This window comes from Polypterus senegalus, chromosome 6 (assembly GCF_016835505.1).
Source record: "Polypterus senegalus isolate Bchr_013 chromosome 6, ASM1683550v1, whole genome shotgun sequence".
In the NCBI taxonomy this organism is placed as follows: Eukaryota; Metazoa; Chordata; class Cladistia; order Polypteriformes; family Polypteridae; genus Polypterus; species Polypterus senegalus.
Genome location: NC_053159.1, coordinates 82890798 through 82910878, shown reverse-complemented (window position 1 = coordinate 82910878; position 20081 = coordinate 82890798). Strand labels below are relative to the sequence as shown.

General features: G+C 37.1%; 1 protein-coding gene across 2 annotated transcripts in view; it reads right to left on the bottom strand.

Annotated features, from left to right (window-relative positions):
* Positions 1–1090: 1090 nt before the first annotated feature.
* The window catches only part of adarb1b (adenosine deaminase RNA specific B1b), a 186758-nt gene continuing 167767 nt past the window's right edge, over positions 1091–20081 (bottom strand). For both annotated transcript variants that reach the window (XM_039756429.1, XM_039756428.1), the window contains exons 10-11: positions 12837–13015; positions 1091–2165 (exon numbers count right to left, since the gene is read on the bottom strand). In XM_039756429.1, the coding sequence (XP_039612363.1) occupies positions 1989–2165; positions 12837–13015 (356 nt within the window). In that variant the 3' untranslated portion in view covers positions 1091–1988. The remainder of the gene's footprint in view (positions 2166–12836; positions 13016–20081) is intronic.

The window sequence follows — 20081 nt, the reverse complement described above, 5'->3', positions numbered from 1 at the left end:
AATATAACACAGTACAAATAGCACCTGTCTATTAGACCTCAGGTTTGCATAACAATTCTCCACACTGTATGAACTTGTGTAACAGTTACAGAAACAGAGCTACCATATTTGTTTTAGACATCATTCTGTTAGTGTAATGCCTAGAGGTGTTGCCCCATTATGTCACTGCTGAGGGGCTGCCCTCCTCCTCTTTAATTCAGGTTGTGACGTTGGTCTCTCAGAAGTTCCCCGAGTGTTGAGGAGTGCAGATCAGCCTCAGATAAGTTTCATTTTGATTCCTGGTTGATGAATTTTGCTTCTGTTGATTGGATTCTTGGCTTCAGTTGTCGTATTTGGATTTGATTGCAGTGGGTTGCCTTTAAGAGGTGTTTTCTTTGTCCTTTTTTCTGCTTTACGTGTCTATTTAGGCCTGTTTTTTACTGCTTATTTTGAATCTAAAGCATTTTTAACTTTTAAAAGTCTTAATCTTATTTTGGACATGTGTATACCTTGAAGCCTGACTTTTCAGTTTAGAGTCCAGGGTGCTTGGGGTAAGGTGTATAATTGAGGCAGGCTTAGTGAAGTTCTGGTCTGGCTTCGGTCTGTTCACCCCTTGTTCGCTATTTTCTATGCTGTATATCACAACAGATCAATATAAGTCAGTCAGTCAGTCATTATCCAAACTGCTACATCCAAACACAGGGTCACAGGGGTCTGCTGGAACCAATCTCAGCCAACACAGGGCGCAAGGCAGGAACAAATCCCAGGCAGGGCGCCAGCCCACTGCCATCTATCTAAGTTCATCGCTCAATTCAAAACACTGTTCTACTATTTTCTGTATGCCTTTCATTTTTTGTTTAGGTATGATCATCTACACTGATGAAAAGTTTTAGAACACTTCAGTTTTTCCAATTTTTCTTCAAATTTCATCAGTTGAAATGCAGTGAATGACCTAAAATGGTGAAAAGGTAAGCAATAAACTGCCAGAGGTTTAAATTTAAGCAGGCCAACAGTGATTCTAAGACTTGAAATAATTACAGTTTTGGCATGCAAGTGGGTGAATGAAGTTGGATGTGTAAACTGTAGTCCACATAAGAGGTACAACTGAAGACATCTTTGATGCATTTATTTCTTCTGTTGAAGAGACAGATTACATGCTTACACCTACAATCATGACAAAAATACCTCCTTTGTGCGTGTGTCTTAGTGGTGGTCGAGTACACCAAAGTTGTCAAAACATGACCAGTCAAAAACTAGTTATGTAAGCCCATGCATATTTGACTGGGACAATGTTTTTAACATACAGAAAGGAGACAAAAAGCAGAACTTACAGATACTTTCAATTCAAGCTGTACATTTCATTCATAACAGAGTAGCAAACTACTCACTCCCATATTCTTTACATTGACATAAAAGATAAATCTGAAGCTTCCTGATTGGAAAAAAGGTCTTATCAAATACATGTAGCAACCCAGTAGTCTAAGGCAGACAATATTTTGTTGCTTCCCGATTCTATGACTTAACTTTCATAGTGAAAGACATGACTATGAAGCTCTTCTAAAATCAGAATGCACACTAATTCACCAAGAAAAACAAGGTCTTTTCATAACACAGATAAAATTAATAGAAAACTAAAAACTAGCTGAGAACACAACACTTCTAATTCCTATTTGGCATTAATGTGTTCTGTTGGCAAAATTTCTTATTTTTTTAATTAAACCTCTTTCTTTATTATAAAATGTTACTATACATCTTAAAAAATTCCAGTTTAAAACAGCCAGACTTCATGTCATAAACATGTAAGGTAAAATAAAGGCATCAGAAAATTAAAAATTAAACCATGCTCCCAACCCCCCAAAAAGGAAGAACAAAACAGAGAGAGAGTGAGAGTAGGTGGCAAGTAAAGCCTCAACACTAACTTACAATAAATAGAACAAATGCAAAGTCTTAGTAGCTGGTATTTTTGTTTGTAATGTATGAACGGAGGGACTCAGTCCAGACTCCTTGTCTCATGGGGTCAGGGAGAACTGATCTTGTTCTATTGGCTTCTTCACCCAGGCACCAAGCCCAGCTTTCTGGAATGCTTTGAAGAGCGCCTGCTTTGCTGACTGGTACTCTGTGGCAACCTGCTTCACTTCATGGTACAAGTTGGGCTTCATAAGCTTGATTCGGAGACTGGATGCCAGCTAAAAAGAAAGAAAGAAAATGCAAGGAGGCAGAGTAACATCACAAAACAAATAAAGTGCACTTCAGCATTTAAAACTTTCAAAAGAATTCCCATAATATGTCTATTTTGACATCAATTCATTAATTATCTCCAGGATGAGGTGTGCTTTGTGAACAGAATAAACAGACAATGGTATGTGAATGATTTTTAACATTAAACATAAATCTCTCTCTTTTAAGTTCTTATAAAATGATTTGCAAAAAAACTTTGTGTACAAGCATATTTAAATAATAAAGATTATATGCAGTGTTGTGGCAACTGTACTGTATATTTTGCATGTACTTTTGCACCCACATTGAAAACCAAATCTGTCTGTGCCTGGAGAGAGATGGCTTGATGGCTTCCGAGTGGCAATGGAGGAAAGCAGAGACCATGGAGAAAAATGAAATTATCACCAGGAGAAATGCAGACTGTCCACAGAGAACAGCCCTACACAGTCTGAAAGATAAAAACAATGAAATGCTAACCGCCATGTAACTATAATGAGCTATGGATATGATTGACGGTATCAAGGTGCCATGGAGGAAATATACCAAAGAGCAGAGTAATGAATCATGAAAGATGAAAGACAAACAAACGTGTGCTTTACACCAACAATTCAGTTCGGTGGAATTAAACAGAAAATGGAAACATAACTTTTTGATCAAATCTTTCAATTATTAATAAAATCCACAAATATGTCTACTTATAAGATTTAAGAGGTAACTTACAGAAAAGGCAGAATTACCGGCCTGTGAACAAGTTTTTACCCAGCAAAGATGAACCTTACATGTGTTGCACTTACTGGCCCCACAAGGACTGCTCAAGGTTAGACATTTCTTTTGCACCAGGGGCTTTTTAACGTTTATATACTGTATGTTTCCCTCACTGCTTCTTTGCCCCTACTGAAACAGGTGTGAGGACTCACTAAATATAAGAAATCTCTTTACAAATGAGAAAACCCACCAGCTTGAGCTGAACCCTGTATCTGTTAAATGGCATGCTAAAGTGATTTTAGATTTCTACACTGATGCCAAGTGGAGCCACAGGTAGGCTGGCAAATATTCAGAAAAGGAACCATTTTCTAAATGAGTTATTTATTCATAGAGTGTATGCTAGAGAGAGTGCCCTCAATAACATTTTGGACAAAGACACATTTATCCTTGATTTAACCCCCTCTGATCCACAGTTTAAAATTACAAATCAAACAATTCAGATGTGATTAAAGCGCACATTGCAGACTTTCATTTAAGGGTATTTGCCTACATGTCGGTCACACCATGTAGTAATGACAACACTTTTTCTACATGACCCCTCCATTTATGGGCACCATAATGTTTGGGACATAACAATGGTTGCTAAAGCAGTCTTATTTAGTAATTTGTTTCATATTCCTTGAATACAATGACTTCCTAAAGTCTGTAATTCATAGACATCACGAAGTGCTGAAGTTCTTCTCTGGTGATGCTCTGCCAAGCCTCTAATGCAGCAATCTTTAGCTCCTACTTGTTTTGGGGGCTTGAGCAATTTCTCTTCAGCATATGGAAGGAATACTCAATTGGATTTAAATTGGATGACTGGCTTGGCCTTTCAAGATTTTCCATTTTTTTGGCTTTGAAAAACTTCAGTGTTGTCTTAGCAGTATGTTTGGAATCGTTATCTTATTGTAGGATGAAGTGCCTTCCAACGTGGTTGGAGTAGTTTACTGGAACTCGAGCACATAACATATTTCTATACACCTCAGATTTCATTGTGCAACTGCCATCAGTAGTTACATCATCAGTGAAATTAAGTGTGCCAGTACCTATGGCATTCGTACATGTCCAAGCCATAACATCCCCACCAAAATGTTTGACAGATGAGGTGCTATACTTTGGATCATGGGTAGTTCTTTTTTGTCTTCACACTTTGCTCTTGCCACCACTCTGATATCACTTCATTTTTTGTCTCGTCTGTCCTCAAGACCTTTTTCTAGAATTCTGCAGGCTCTTTTAAGTACTTTTCTGGAAATTGTAATCTGGCCATCCTGTTTCTGTGGCTAACAATAGGTCTGCATCTAGCAGGGTGGCCTCTGTATTTCTGCTCATGACGTCTTCTGAAGACAGTAGTCTTTGACACATGCACATCATCCACCTGAAGACTATTTCTGATCTGTTGGACAGGCACTTTGGGGCTTCTCCTTTACCCTAAATCTTCTGTCATCAGCCGTGAATGTCTTCATTGGCCTTCCAGTCTCATGGCAATTACTGAGCTCACCAGTGCATTCTTTCTTTTTAACGATATTCCAGACAGTTGATTTAGATGATCCTAAGGTTTTTACTGATGTTTCTAATGGTTTTATTCTTGTTTGTCAACCTCATAATGGCTTCCTTGACTTTCATTGGCACTGCTCTTGCCCTCATGTTGAACAATGGCAACTAACAGATTGGGATGTGTTTGTACAAGACCTAAGGGTGGTGCCCTGAAATGGGGGTGAGGGAGGGGGTAGCATTAAAAAGTGCTGTCATCTCTACATGGTGTGTCTGACATGTATGCTAGTACCCTTAAATGAAAGTCTGTACTGTACACTTTAATCACATCTGAATTGTTTGATTTGTAATTTGAAACTGTGGAACAGAGCACAAAATTAAAAAAAGAAATTGTCTTTGACTCGAACACCATGGTGGGCACTGTAGGTACATATTGTGGCACTTGCACATCCTATTTAAGATGGAGACAGTGTCCAAGTTCCAGGATTGTCTTAAAAACATTTGTGTGCTGGTTATTGTAAAAAAAATATCTAAAGTCTTACTTTAAATTTTTAAATACGCTGGCTTTTCTTTTTGACATTGATTGTTGGTTTGAATATTGGTCTCTGACTCTGTGGCTTTTGGACCCCTAGTTTATTTTTAGTTTAAAATCACTCTTATGTCCCAGTCAATAAACTTTGTTGCCACAATTTTTGGCCTGCCATTTATCATGTTACAGAATCCTGGACTTTTTATCCACAGTTACTTTAATGACTAACCAGTGGTGGCCAGTTGCACAAAAAATGTGTCCTCATTTGGGACGTTTTCACCTGTGTAAACTTTGAGCTTCCAGAACACACAGACTAAATAGTACTTCCTCAAGCAATGTACATTAAAAATTACTAGTCGATGAAAGCACCTTTGAGCTAATCAGCTTGACTGCATTTACATTCACCAAGAGATTGTTTTTTTTTAAATTGTGTTATGGAGTACTCCTGTCTATATTCCATTTGAACTTAGTGAGAAGTGCCTTAGTATAATTTGTTGGCTTAAGAATTCTTGATCTCTACATGTTGTCATTATCATTCCCACCTATGCTGGCCTCTGCATCAAGACTTTACCACACTAGTCTTTTTTCTGATAGCCACTCATTCAGTTAAAATATGAACAGGACAAGCCTGACAAGAGAATATGCAATATTTGCAGAGGTATTACCTGCACAGAAAGGAGCTTTGCTGTGCTATGGTATCTGCCAGTGCTAATGCTACCATTGAGCTAAGGTGACAGTACATTTCAGAAGTGACGAATCATACTACTTCAAAATTCTATGTTCTGTTCTCAATACCTTCTCATTTCAGAACCCTCGGCATCAGGTAAGGCGTTTAATTTGCTGTACATTCCTGACTTTTGGTCTTTGATATGTGTCCATAAGGATACTTGGACAGATATAAGCAGCATGCATAAACACAGTGATCCAAAGAATCTGATTCTAGTGGTGTACAGCAAAACGGACAAGGTATTCTTAATGGTGGGTTTAAAAAAGAAAAAGACCAGATACCTACAAGATATTTTCCAGAACAAATGATGACAGAATAAGGGAAACATATCTACATAGATGAGGCATTAAATCATGATAGGATATCAGTGCTATACCACTTGAGGAAGCGCAAGTTCATGTTCCAGAAAATCCATCAAATGTGCATTACTAAATTCCAACATATTATAAAAAATGTAATTATCATGATTGAAGTAAACGTAAAAGAAATGATAAAATGTTCAGTCATCATGATTACATGAAAACAAAACATTCCTTGCTGTGAGAAAGTTGCAACTCCACTTCTCCTATTGCAGACAGCATGCCCCATATTCCTTTATTCCATATCCAAAAAGTGTGTTTGTTAGGCCAACCATGGAATGTGTCTGAAATTTCTAAGGGTATCGACACTTGGGTATCCTAGGCCAGACTCAACAAAGCTGTGGTTGTAGAGCTGCTGTTACATCCCAGCTCTGAACAATTTCCAACATACCATTCACATTATTTCACTGTTGGACAGGTGTTGGCAGCCAACACTGTCTCTTTGGACTAAGCAATGAACGTAACAAATGGTAATTTATATTTCAAGACAAATACTGAATACCAATATGTTAAAAGGGAGTAACAGGATACATGATTCTAAAAGCTTAAAAGCTTCATACAATTTATTAGAAACACCCAGAGTAATCATGATTACATTTATTTAGATATTTAGAAAAAAAAACCTAGGTTTTTCCCAGCACGCTCAATCAATCTAGAGTCAACAACAATTTCCAAGCCTTGATTTCTTTTTCTGCTTTTACCTAAATTACTTCATTGTGACAACTGTTTGCTTCCGAAGATACTTTGTCACATAGGCTATTATTGTCATGTCAATGTTGTACAAGGGCAGCCAGTGGGGTGCACTGAAATGTTTTATAGTTTGCATATCATACAATGAAGACTTTTCTTGGATACTGCTCTTCTTTTTCTCCCCTCAAAACACAGATAAATCAGGCCTTAGATCTTAGATGGCATCCACACTAGTACACTTTCATTTATAAACAGATATTTGTCTTTGTTGTCACCTTTCATCCTCACCACCTTGGTTTTATAAACAAACAAGAATGAATACTTTTGAAAACGCTCTCCAGAGCTGGAGATTTTAAAAAATGGTGGCTCTGTGTTTCAGTGTGGCTTTTCCCTGATAAGATCCTGCTCATTACAACACCTCATTCCTGGATTGGTCACCCATTCTCAGAAGAAAAAAACGTATTATAACATTGCAGGCGCAGAAGAGTTACTCTCCCTGGTGCAGGATGTGTAGCTTATTTGTATGCATCTAAATTGCATTTTGTACAGTTTGAATGTTGCATACATGAGCAAAAGGCAAATTTACTAGTCACTACAGGTTTGTGATAAATGCCTTAGCTTACAGTGTTAACTATATAGAGTGCTTTGAAAATCAGATTCAGTTGACAGCCTCTTATCAATGTTTATTACTTAAACTTGATCCATTCAATAAGAAGGGGCCTTTTCTGCAGCAAAATTAATAACAATGCCTTTAATGAAGTGGATGAGTGTAGAATACAATCCAGGCCACAAGAACACAGGACAGAAACATGAAAGTACAATACAGTATTGCTGTGGACTTCTTATAATGAATCCCCTCGTAAATGAACATGGAGCTGATCACTTTTCTTTAATCGTCGCTATATTACTTGTGGTGTTTTTATATAATGACACAACTACCATTGGCAATTCTCAAGACTCTTACTTTCAACTGTGATCAGTGCATCAATGTGACATAGGGCAATTTGCTGCAGCTAATTAAAGAATTTCTTTTTCTATGATATGAACATGATATCAGAGTCCTGTGCATGCGGATACTTTTCAAAACACATAAAGCACAAGGGAATCTGATGTTCATGGGGCTCTGAATTTTTTACTACGCCGTCCCTTGAAGGTGTTTTCTGCCGAAGCACACATATAAACTGCTCAAAAAAAATTAAAGGAACACTTTGAAAACACATCAGATCTCAATGGGAAAAAGAAATCCTCCTGGATATCTATACTGATATAGACTGGGTAATGTGTTAGGAACGAAAGGATGCCACATCGTTTGATAGAAATGAAAATGATCAACCTACAGAGCCCTGAATTCAAAGACGCCCCAAAAATCAGAGTGAAAAAATTATGTGGCAGGCTAGTCCATTTTGCCAAAATTTAATTGCAGCAACTCAAAATTGTACGCAGCACTTTGTATGGCCCCTGTGTTCTTGTATACATGCCTGGCAACATCGGTGCATGCTTCTAATGAGATGACAGATGGTGTTGTGGGGGATCTCCTCCCAGATCTGGACCAGGGCATCACTGAGCTCCTCGACAGTCTGAGGTGCAACCTGGTGGCATTAGATGGACCAAAACATAATGTCCCAAAGGTATTCTATTGGATTTAGGTCAGGAAAGTGTGGTGGCCAGTCAATGGTATCAATTCCTTCATCCTCCAGGAACTGCCTGCATACTCTCACCACATGAGGCCTGGAATTGTCGTGCACCAGGAGCCACTGTACCAGCATAGGGTCTGACAATGGGTCCAAGGATTTCATCCTGATACCTAATGGCAGCCAAGGTGCCTTTGTCAAGCCTGTAGCGGTCTGTGTGTCCCTCCATGGATATGTCTCCCCAGACAATAATTAACCCACCACCAAACTGCTCATGCTGAATGATGTTACAGGCAGCATAATGTTCTCCATGGCTTCTCCAGACCCTTTCACTTCTGTTACGTGCTCAGGGTGAACCTGCTCTCATCTGTAAAAAGCACAGGGCACCAGTGGTGCATCTGCCAATTCTGGTATTCTATGGCGAATGCCAATCGAGCTGCATGCTGCTGGGCAGTGAGCTCAGGGCCCATTAGAGGACATGGGGCCCTTGGGTCACCCTCATGAAGTCTTTCTGGTTGTTTGGTCAGAGACATTCACACCAGTGGCCTGCTGGAGGTCATTCTGTAGGGCTCTGGCAGTGCTCATCCTGTTCCTCCTTGCCCAAAGGAGCAGATACTGGTCCTGCTGATGGGTTATGGACCTTCTATGGCCCTCTCCAGCTCTCCTAAAATAACTGCTTGTCTCCTAGAATCTCCTCCATGCCCTTGAGACTGTGCAGGGAGACACAGCAAACCTTCTGGCAATGACACGTATTGATGTGCCATCCTGGAGAAGTTGGACTACCTGTGCAACCTCTGTAGGGTCCAGGTATCGCCTCATGCTACCAGTAGTGACACTGACTGTAGCCAAATGCAAAACTAGTGAAGAAACAGACAGAAAAGATGAGGAGGGAAAAATGTCAGTGGCCTCCACCTGTTAAACCATTCCTGTTTTGGAGGTCATCTCATTGTTGCCCCTCTAGTGCATCTGTTGTTAATTTCATTAACACCACAGCAGGTGAAACTGATTAACAACCCCCTCTGCTACTTAACTGACCAGATTAATATCCCATAAGTTTCATTGACTTTATGCTATACTTGGATTAAAAAGTGTTCCTTTAATTCTTTTGAGTAGTATAGGTAGGTGAAGGTCTATGTCATATGAGTTTTCAGGCGTTTTAGTGTGGACAAAGATGCTTTTGTAAACATCATGAAGACTCTAGTGTGGACATAGGATGTTTTTGTTTAAAAACAGATTTTTTTAATTGAACAGGTAGCAGTGTGGACATAGCCTTAGATTTTTACTTTCTTTTTACTTATTTTATAATATAATTTACAAGAGGGGACAGGATAAAATGTAGTATTATATTGTTTTGTTAACTGAATTCAGTAGATTTCAACTCTAAAGATTTTAACAGAATGAAGAATAGAGTAGGTAGCCTGAAGAATACATGAAGCATGAAAAAAATATTTTGTGTATATATCTGATGCATTTAACTTCTTGTTTACTATATATTGTATTGCAGTGTTCGAAACTGAAACACCAAATGTGTCACTGACAAAGCAATAGTCCAACTAAACATACGTGCATGCTCTTTTCTTACAACATATCAGCAGCCAACTCCTAAATTTACAAGTACACATACATCAGGCAATATCGCATTACATTTCTGGTCAGTTTATCTTAAAACAAGGATCTCAGACTCATGTTCTTGACGTCTGAAGAGGATGCTGGTTTTCAATCCAAACACTTTAATTAATACCCAATTGCTGCTGTTAATTGAATATCCATCTTTTACCTTAATTGTAACTATTTTTTAAGATTCCAAATGCTAAAGCACTTCTCTTCTCTTTAGCAAGATGCCAGTTAATAATTGGTACTCAACTGCTCCAGGTCAAAGAACTTTTCAATGATGTTGCCAGAAAAAAGATAAAGAGACAATATAAAAATGAGCATTACCATGCCATATAATTAAAAAAAGTAATATGTATCATTAATATTGTTTTAAATACTGTCTATTTAATTATAAAATTGGTGTTTTCAGGTTTTCATTGCAACCAAATTCCTCCAGGGACTGAGGTTGAGAAACACTGATCTAAATCTTTGTGGCCTGGAGCAACTAAGTCCGTTTTATTAACTGGCAGCTTGAAAAGAATCAGTATTTTAAAAAGTGAGTCAGTAACAATCAAAGAAACAAAGGATGTTCCATTAGCAGCAGTAGCAACTTGCTAATGACTGAAAAAGTGGCTAGAATGAAAACCCATTGCCATTACATCCCTCCAAGAACAGAGTTTGAGACCCCTACCTTAAAGACACAGTCCTTAAATGCCCTGTAGCACCCCCAAAATACTTTAACACTGGATAATTTCTGTACAAGTGTCGTTACTTACCAAAAATCTGAATAATCACACCAGAAAATAGCTTCTTGTCAAGAGGTACCCAAATATTTTAGCTTTGCATTCAGTTTTTTAGGCGGTGCAATGGTAGCACTGCTGCCTCGCAGTTAGGAGACCAGGGTTCACTTCCTGGTCCTTCCAGCGTGGAGTTTGCATGTTCTCCCCATGTCTGTGTGGGTTTCCTCCAACAGTCCAAAGACATGCAGATTGGGTGCACTGGTGATCCTAAATTGTCCCTAGTGTGTGCTTGGTGTATGGGGGTGTGTGTGTGTATGTGTGGACATCCTGTGGTGGGCTGGCGCCCTGCCCAGGGTTCGTTTCCTGCCTTGTGCTCTGTGCTGGCTGGGACTGGCTCCAGCAGACCCCCCCGTGACCCTGTAGTTGCGATATAGCGGGTTGGATAATGGTTGGATGGATTCAGTTTTTTTAATAGAGACAAAGCTGCAAATATGTTTAAATTTCTGTTTACATCAGTATCCAAACTGAACATGCTAAATTATTAATTTGTATACTATTTGTAATGTTTGACATGAGCTTATTCTGTCAAATTCTATTGCTGCGGTCAAATTAAATATTTCCTTATTTAAAAATGTACATTTTGTGGAAAAGTTCCACATTAACAGATGCCAAAGTTGATTTAAACTTAGTAAGTAAAAAAAAAATAAGACAGAAACTATGCAGCTATTAACAGGTTTTACTTTAACCATCCTATGACACATCTGTACACAACTTACAGTGAAAATAAATAACCGATACGCTACAAACCTAATACAGTAATCCCTCGCTACATCGCGCTTCGACTTTCGCGGCTTCACTTTATCGCGGATTTTAAATGTAAGCATATCTAAATATACAGCATATCACGGATTTTTCGCTGGTTCGCGGATTTCTGCAGACAATGGGTCTTTTAATTTAAAAAATGCCTGGTTGTCTCCACACATGCCGGTTAGAATTAAGGCCAAAAAGTTCTATCTTGGTCTCATCAGACCAGATAATCTTATTTCTCACCATCTCAGAGTCCTTCAGTTGTCTTTTAGCAAACTCCAAGATAGAACTTTTTGGCCTTAATTCTAAGCGGTATGTGTGGAGACAACCAGGCACTGCTCATCACTTGTCCAATACAGTCCCCACAGTGAAGCATGGCGGTGGCAGCATCATGCTGTGGGGGTGTTTCTCAGCTGCAGGGACAGGACGACTGGTTGCAATCGAGGGAAAGATGAATGCGGCCAAGTACAGGGATATCCTGGACAAAAACCTTCTCCAGAGTGCTAAGGACCTCAGACTGGGCCAAAGGTTTACCTTCCAACAAGACAATGACCCTAAGCACACAGCTAAAATAACGAAGGAGTGGCTTCACAACAACTCTGTGACTGTTCTTGAATGGCCCAGCCAGAGCCCTGACTTAAACCCAATTGAGCATCTCTGGAGAGACCTAAAAATGGCTGTTCACCAACGTTTACCATCCAATCTGACAGAACTGGAGAGGATCTGCAAGGAGGAATGGCAGAGGATCCCCAAATCCAGGTGTGAAAAACTTGTTGCATCTTTCCCAAGAAGACTCATGGCTGTATTAGCTCAAAAGGGTGCTTCTACTAAATACTGAGCAAAGGGTCTGAATACTTAGGACCACGTGATATTTCAGTTTTTCTTTTTTAATAAATCTGCAACAACTTCAAAAATTATTTTTTTTGTCTGTCAATATGGGGTGCTGTGTGTACATTAATGAGGGAAAAAATGAATTTAAATGATTTTAGCAAATGGCTGCAATATAACAGAGTGAAAAATTGAAGGGGGTCTGAATACTTTCCGTACCCACTGTATGTATGTATGTACAGTACAGTATATACTTTGTTCTGTCTTAAGTTACATTGTTATTTCATATCACTGTATTACCTATGCATGATTTGGATGTATAGATGATATAACAATAAAATTCACTTGACTTGAAAAGGAAAGATAATATTTAAAATCAAAGTGCAGTTAAATCTAATTTAATGAATTGCATAGAGTTCGACAGTCTAAGCAATCCTATCCTACTGCACAGAGATCAAGCTGAAAATATCTATAGTAATGTTAAACTGACAAACTCACCTTTGATTGTAGGCGTAGCCAGCGACTGTAGAGAGCGTGTTTGCAGAGTCGAGATGCACGACCCATGTCATCTTTTCCAGTTGTTGCATTAATAATTTCAAGGCCTTGGTCACCAACTGTCCAGTTCACACTGAAATTTGGGGCTTTACCAGGCTGTCTTGCTTCTGCATTGCTAATTCCTATAAATTATAATGGACAAAGACAGATGTTTTAAAAATGTTTCATTTATATTGTAGCAGCACTACTAATTAAAGGATTCCATTTCCAAGTTGCCCTGAAGATATTGCCCAGATTGGTCATCTGTAGAGGCACGGGGGCTGCTGGGGAGAGGAGGGGCTAGCGGGAACTTTAAAAGGAAGCTAGCTACAAAGTAGAAGAAAGAGGAAAAAGTCAGTTGTTTTGTGTCTGTGTTCACCCATCTGTTTTACCATTTGCATTATCTGCATTGGGTTATTGCTTTTTCTGGGATCACTGCCTATATGGATATATGGACTGTTTTGTGCCTGCCTGTCTTGTGAGTAGTGTGTCGGATTTACTATCGCCATCATTGGAGGGAGCGCTGCCAAATCTCATCAATCTCGCGTATGTGGATTTCACATTCACCAAACTACAAATCCTTTAAATTCTCGTGGATATGCCTCTTCATTGGGAAGAAACACTACTTTTCCCTGATGGCAACACGAATTAGACGATCTACAAGTCTCTGACGTAAAGTTTAAATCTGAACAATATATTCAATCTCTTTTCACTGTTATTTCACTGAGTAATAACTTCCGTTTATTTGTGCTAATGTGATATTTACTATAACTTTTTTGACACTTTCGAATTTTAGTACTTTCATTATCTCTAACCTGCTCTGCATGTGTACTGCACCAATGCTTTAGAATTCTTTACGACGTTCTACTTTGTCATCTTCTCTTTGTCTTTTATTTCTGGCCCTGGTTAAATCTCTTGACACAAAGTCTCGTCCCAGGCTAAAAAGTCTTGTCTTGTCCCAGGATTTTTTTATTATAATAGAGAGACAGTATTATCATTTTTTCTACTGTTAATTCGTGTCTCTGTGGGTGAGTGGTGCGAGTCAGGCCAAGGTTGGATGCATTTCTGGTGTCTCCACCAAACAAACAAATCACTGTCTCTACGATGGGGTGAATCTGAACAGTTCCAGACTGCTACAATGTTGTAAAATTTTTGGGGTGATATGTTGGTGAAGGCATGGTGACATTGTGAGGAAGCCTCAGCTTGAATCCTGCACTCTAGAAATATGCAGTAAATTAATGGAGATCTTAAATTGCCACTCTATTTGCAGTATATACAAGTGGTCCTAGGGTAGTCCCTAACATGCTCACATAAGCTGTAGCTCCAATTACCTTTAACTGAGTTTGAGAATGATACATTACGAGTTTTGCACTGTTTCCTCACAGCTACATGAGAGTGTGTTTGAATTCTGTGAGAGATAGTGTCTGCATGTGCTCTCTATGTGAACTTGGGTTTTTCTCCGGACATTTCAGTTTTCCACTAAAATCCTAGACACGTGGTTAATGGATTAATTGGTGCCACTAAATTGCCCTTGTGCGAGTGACTGCAAATCTGTACAGGAGTATCCTCTGCCATTTTCAAGAATAGTCTCTGCTTTGTGGGGTCCTCAAAATCCTAAAATAGGTAAATTAGATTTTAAAATAAATTCTGCAAAATGTGCAACATTTTTAGTGGTCTTCTTATAGCTTTATGTCAGATATATGTTATTAAACAAGTGGGCTTAAACTACTTGATAACTATTTCAACAAGAAAGCATGATTTAATGCAGCATTTAAAAAACAGTGCATTTAACTCAGTCTATTCTAATTGTAATAAAAATCCTTAAAGAAGTCATAATGCTGATGTTCACTGGCTGCCAGATAAATTATGCACTCTATTTAAAATAAAAAAAATGATTTTGCTGCATGAAACTTAAAATGAAGACCTCTATGATAAGCTAACTGCATTATACATTAGTCATTTCCGTAAAGAATTAGAATATAAAGGGAATGGAATCGGCAGTGTCATTATTTCATATATGTAATTTGAAAATGATTTACTACCATATAGATATTCACATAAATGACTAATTAAAACTGGCAGATTACATAATAATGAAAAGATTACAAAAACAAATTCTGTGAGGAATTAATACATTTAATATTTACAGCAAATGATTATCTGAAATCTGAAATTTACAAAAGTGGAGAAAAAAAAAATGTCATAACCTAATACCTGATAATTGATTAATCTAAATCTTGTACTGAAAGTCAGGAAAAGCTCTATGTTAATATTTTTCTTAGTCAAATGACTTAGGCTTAGTTTTCAAAATATCCTCACATTTTACAAAAGTAATACGCTGCTTTCACTGTTACTATTTTTATTCTGTCCCTTTTTAATTCATTGTGTCCCTTACTTCATATCATTTCAACCCATTCTACCCACTGTGAACACAGGTTACAGGATGAGGTGTAGGATTAGTGTGTTGAGCTTTATTGTGTGCTGTCTGTCGCAGATGCCTTAGGAAATGTCAGCATTAGCTACCCAGACTAGTATCTAGATAAACATAAATCAGACGTAGAGAAAGCCGCAAGTTTAAATTGCACTATTGCACTTACAATCTGACAGATATTTAAACCAGGAAATGTGCTACAACTTAAATGAAATTAGCATATACTTAGATCATTTACAAGACTGTTAGAATATTTCATTTCACTTTGTGATGAGTAGATTAATGTGATCTTGCAAGATGTATGAAAAGGTGTACTTGAAAAACATAGACACTATTATAAGAAAAGATTGGCTGGCCTCAGTAAAAGTAACAATGGAGACACGATTGAAGTGTTTAAAATAATGAAGGTAATTAGTACAGTGGATCGAGACTGTTATTTTAAAATGAGTTCGTCAAGAACACGGTGACACAATTAGAAACTTGTTAAGGGTACATTTTGCACAAACATTAGGAGGTTTTTCTTTACACAGAGAACCATAGACAGCTGGAATAAGCTGCCAAGTAGTTTGCTAGTCAGTAGGACTTTAGGATCTTTCAAAACTAGACTTGATGTTATTTAGATAGATAGATAGATAGATAGATAGATAGATAGATAGATAGATAGATAGATAGATAGATAGATAGATAGATAGATAGATAGATAGATAGATACTTTAAGAAGAATTTAATGGATAGGACTGGCAATCTTTGTCACATTGCATAACCTGTTCTTGTCTATATTATTCTAATATTCTAATTTGAGATTTAAGGCTGAGTCTATGCCAAAGTTCAAGCCCATTTCTCATAATGTAGTAATTCCACTTAACTATTTCTTGTATATTAGGCAATTATTCTTTTCTCACTAGTTTGAAAGTTTCTTATGTGGTCTTAACTTGTGTATCTGACTTGAATTGCACCTTCAATATAAATGAACTCATTTATTTAAGAAACAAATTAAAGTAATCCCCTGAGCAAAGTGAACATTTTCAGAATGGGTAGCACAAAGATTGCCCCTTGTATTGCTAGACTGCATACTTTTTTATCCCAATCATGTGAAGATAGGTTCCTTCCTCTTATGCGACCTAATTAAATTAGGATTGCTTACACATAATAGATAGAGTACATATGCATGGCATAACATTCAGGTGCCTTTTATGGGTGGCTGACTGCACGCTAAGGAGAAGCGGTTGGATCATCTGCTGGCTTTCTGCTGCTGGCGAGCTCCATGTTTTGGTTGTCGCTTGTCGTTGTTTTAACAACTGGGAGCAAGTTAAAGTGTCACTTGCGGGACTTCAAATTGTCTTCCGAGAAGATCACGTCTCGTCTCCCTAGTCTCCCTCCCTAAGATTTTTTATATATATATATATATATATATATATATATATATATATATATATATATATATTATATATATATATATTATATATATATATAAAATTTGATAATTCTTTTCAATAGTTGACTTTGAAATTTCAAAAATGTATTCAGTGTGCTCTATTTGAAATATCACAAAGAAAATTATTGTCCCAATAAATTAGTCCACTGAAATCTGAGTTGTTTCATGCGGACAAACAGACAGAAATGGCAATTGCAGTAGGTGCTTTTTTGCATTTTAAATGAAAACAGCTACCAAAAGTGATAACCATACTTCCTGTAACCCATGTGGCTTGACATAGTAATGACACATAAAAGGTTTGCTGCTCCACTCTGTTGTGAACTCAGTTTAAAAGACTAAGTGGCCACAGAGTTAAGAAGAAAATAATTTGACCAGGAGAAGAAAATCAGTGACAGAAAAATGTAGTAGAGGAATTCCAACCTAAACCAGAAGAATAATACTCAAAAATCAATCTCTCACTCATACACATGACCAGATGTGGGCCTAGTGACCACAAACAATATGGCCACAGCCTTGACTAAACAGCCACAAAATGGCAGATCTGGCCAAAAAAGGGGGACATGTATCAAAGTGATTCAAGGTGTGGTTATTGTTTTAACAATAAAAGTAAACAATGACCTGAATAAATATACCCATTAAGTGTAAAACGTTCAAAAATTAATCATCAGGAGCTAAAAAAAAATTCAAAAATCATTACATAATCGTACAGTCTGTCCCTTTGGCCTAAATATTTAATAGATACAATAAATATACGGATTCTTGAAATGTTCTTAAAATGAATTATTTACAGTAAAAAAAAAATTAACTGATTAAAAGTAAATGTTATTGGTAACGTTGTTCTGTGAACTAATGCTTATGAAACTGGAAGGATATTGCATACACTTGCATGTTTAAGAATGTATTTTAATGAAAAATGGTCTACAACACTAAGTGGATGTTTAAGCTTGAGTTATACATACAAAGAGTGATAATGTGCAATAATAAAAAGTATACATAATGAACAAGCATGTGATAGCTTCAAAACTCCTACTTAAAAATCCTGGATTATCATTATGCATATTACTAACATTAAAGGAGTAATTACTTAAGCTTTTACTTATTCTATTCTACTTTGTTAAGGATGGCTGGCATGAAGAGGCTGCCAGGAGCATGAGTTGTTCTAGAATGCCTAAAGGCATGTTTAACAGGAAACTACCTAAATGAAATGCAAAAAAAATCTTCTTCGAATTATTCTGAATGTGGACAGATGCCAGGAGATACGTGTATATTATAAGTGAAATTTGATAAAATTAACTGATAAAACTAACGTTGGTGGAGCAGTACTGTACACTGTCAAAGACAATCAGAGGAACCATGATGACAAAGCATTACTAATGCTCTCTGATATTGTATTCTGAGCAGAACAAATGTCATCTAGGTGCTTATTTCTATGCACCAATCTGAAATAAGAAAAAAATGATGAACCAAAGGAACAATTTTGAAACAATTCTGCAAAGCTCCAAGTTATGTTACACTTGGCTGGTCAAGTCCTTCAGCAGAGTCCTTCTAAACTAGACAATGTCTGCAACATTCTGCTAGAATTTAAATGCTAAATTATCAAAGAAACTGACACATCAAGAATTAAAAATATGGTGAGTGCACTTTTGACTAAATTATAACAAGCAGCAAATTTTAAAGGAATTTTTGAATATGCACATCAGTTGTAATTATTAGGTTTGTGAACAGAACAATTTCCATTGTAGATAAAGTCATGTTGTTTAAGTTACTTCTACTTTTAGCTTATTAAAATCAGTGGCCCCCAGTCTGCTACTTCTTCAATATTCTCATTTCTGACTGTTTGAATCAGTCTGACAAACTACTTATTCCTATGGTAAAGCTAAAATATAGTCAGCTTTATGGTTTTCTTGCAAAGACAGGATTTCAGTGTTGGCTATTACTGATTTTTGATTGCTATGCAAAAACACCACTTGGTCATTAGGTGCAAGAAAACGAAGCGAGGAATAGCTTTCTGGAAATAACCACAAAGTTTTTCCAAGTTAAACAACACAAAAGGAAAATATTAAAATAGCCAATCAATCCATGTTAGTTCAAAACTGTATCTGCTACTACAATAATAATTGTAAGGAGGATGAGACTCATCAACATGTCTCCAAAAATAAATGAAAAATACAACCTGACAATTTCAACAGTTATTTTGTAATGCTAGACCAGTGGTTCCCAATCTTGGTCTTGGGAACCCACTGTGGCTGCAGGTTTTTGTTCCAACCATATTCACAATTGGTGATAATAATCGATAACAACTGATCTCATTTAATTAGCTGGTCTTTGTTATTCTTCTCTTATTCTGTATTCAGAAAAACAACAGTATGTTTGTTTTTTACATTTACAAGACATTTAGAAATATTTCTATTTTTTTCGAAAGCTATAAATGCTTAACTCTCTTTTGTTGTTTTCCTATTATTTTCTCCATTTCCTGTGTGGTTTTCTCCCTTCGTTTAATCCTAATAGTGAGAATTAACAACAAGTATAGCAGACACCCAGATGATGAAAGCTGCAACAATGTCAGTGTCAGACCCGCTAATTAGTAAATAATCAATTAAATAACCAAAAAACCTGGAAAAGCATAATGGAAATTAGGTAAAAAAATAATGTTAACGACTGAAAAAAAAAACCACATATTGCCCATATAACTGCTTATTACATCATTTTAATAACAATCTACCAAACTTAGTTGGTAATTTTTACATTGACTCCAAAACACAGAAACTGGGAAATAATAATTCCCTTAATTAGCCCAGGAGTCTAATGAAAAATGGAAGTTGGTTGAAACAAAAACCTGCAGCCACAGAGTGTCTCCAGGACTGAGTTTGGGAACCACTGTGCTAGACTGTAACAAATGAAACAACTTTCTTGCAATTCAGATATACAACTCCTCCCTGTAGGGTTTAAAGAGGACCTTAGTTAAGGGAATGACTGGGGAGACAGAAAGAGTGAACTGGTGATGAACTGAAATTCGGTTAAAAAGAAAGATACCATATCTCTAACAAATTGTGTTATTGAGAAAGTCACTTATAAGAGCAGAAAACCTTTTTCCCCCATCAGCATATGGAAAACTATCCCTGAAAAAATGTATTGTTTGCATAAAATAAATTCCAATTTTGTATTAAAGATACTCGTTACTGTGTGCCATATGTGGGTACAGGCACCTGCATGTTTTTATTTTAACATTTCATTTAAAAATAATCTTCTAACAGTTTTGGCTATTAAATTTATTTTTGATTAATGAGGCATAACCTTCTCCTTGAACCCACTATTTTTAAAACAAAGTAATTGAGTCATCTTG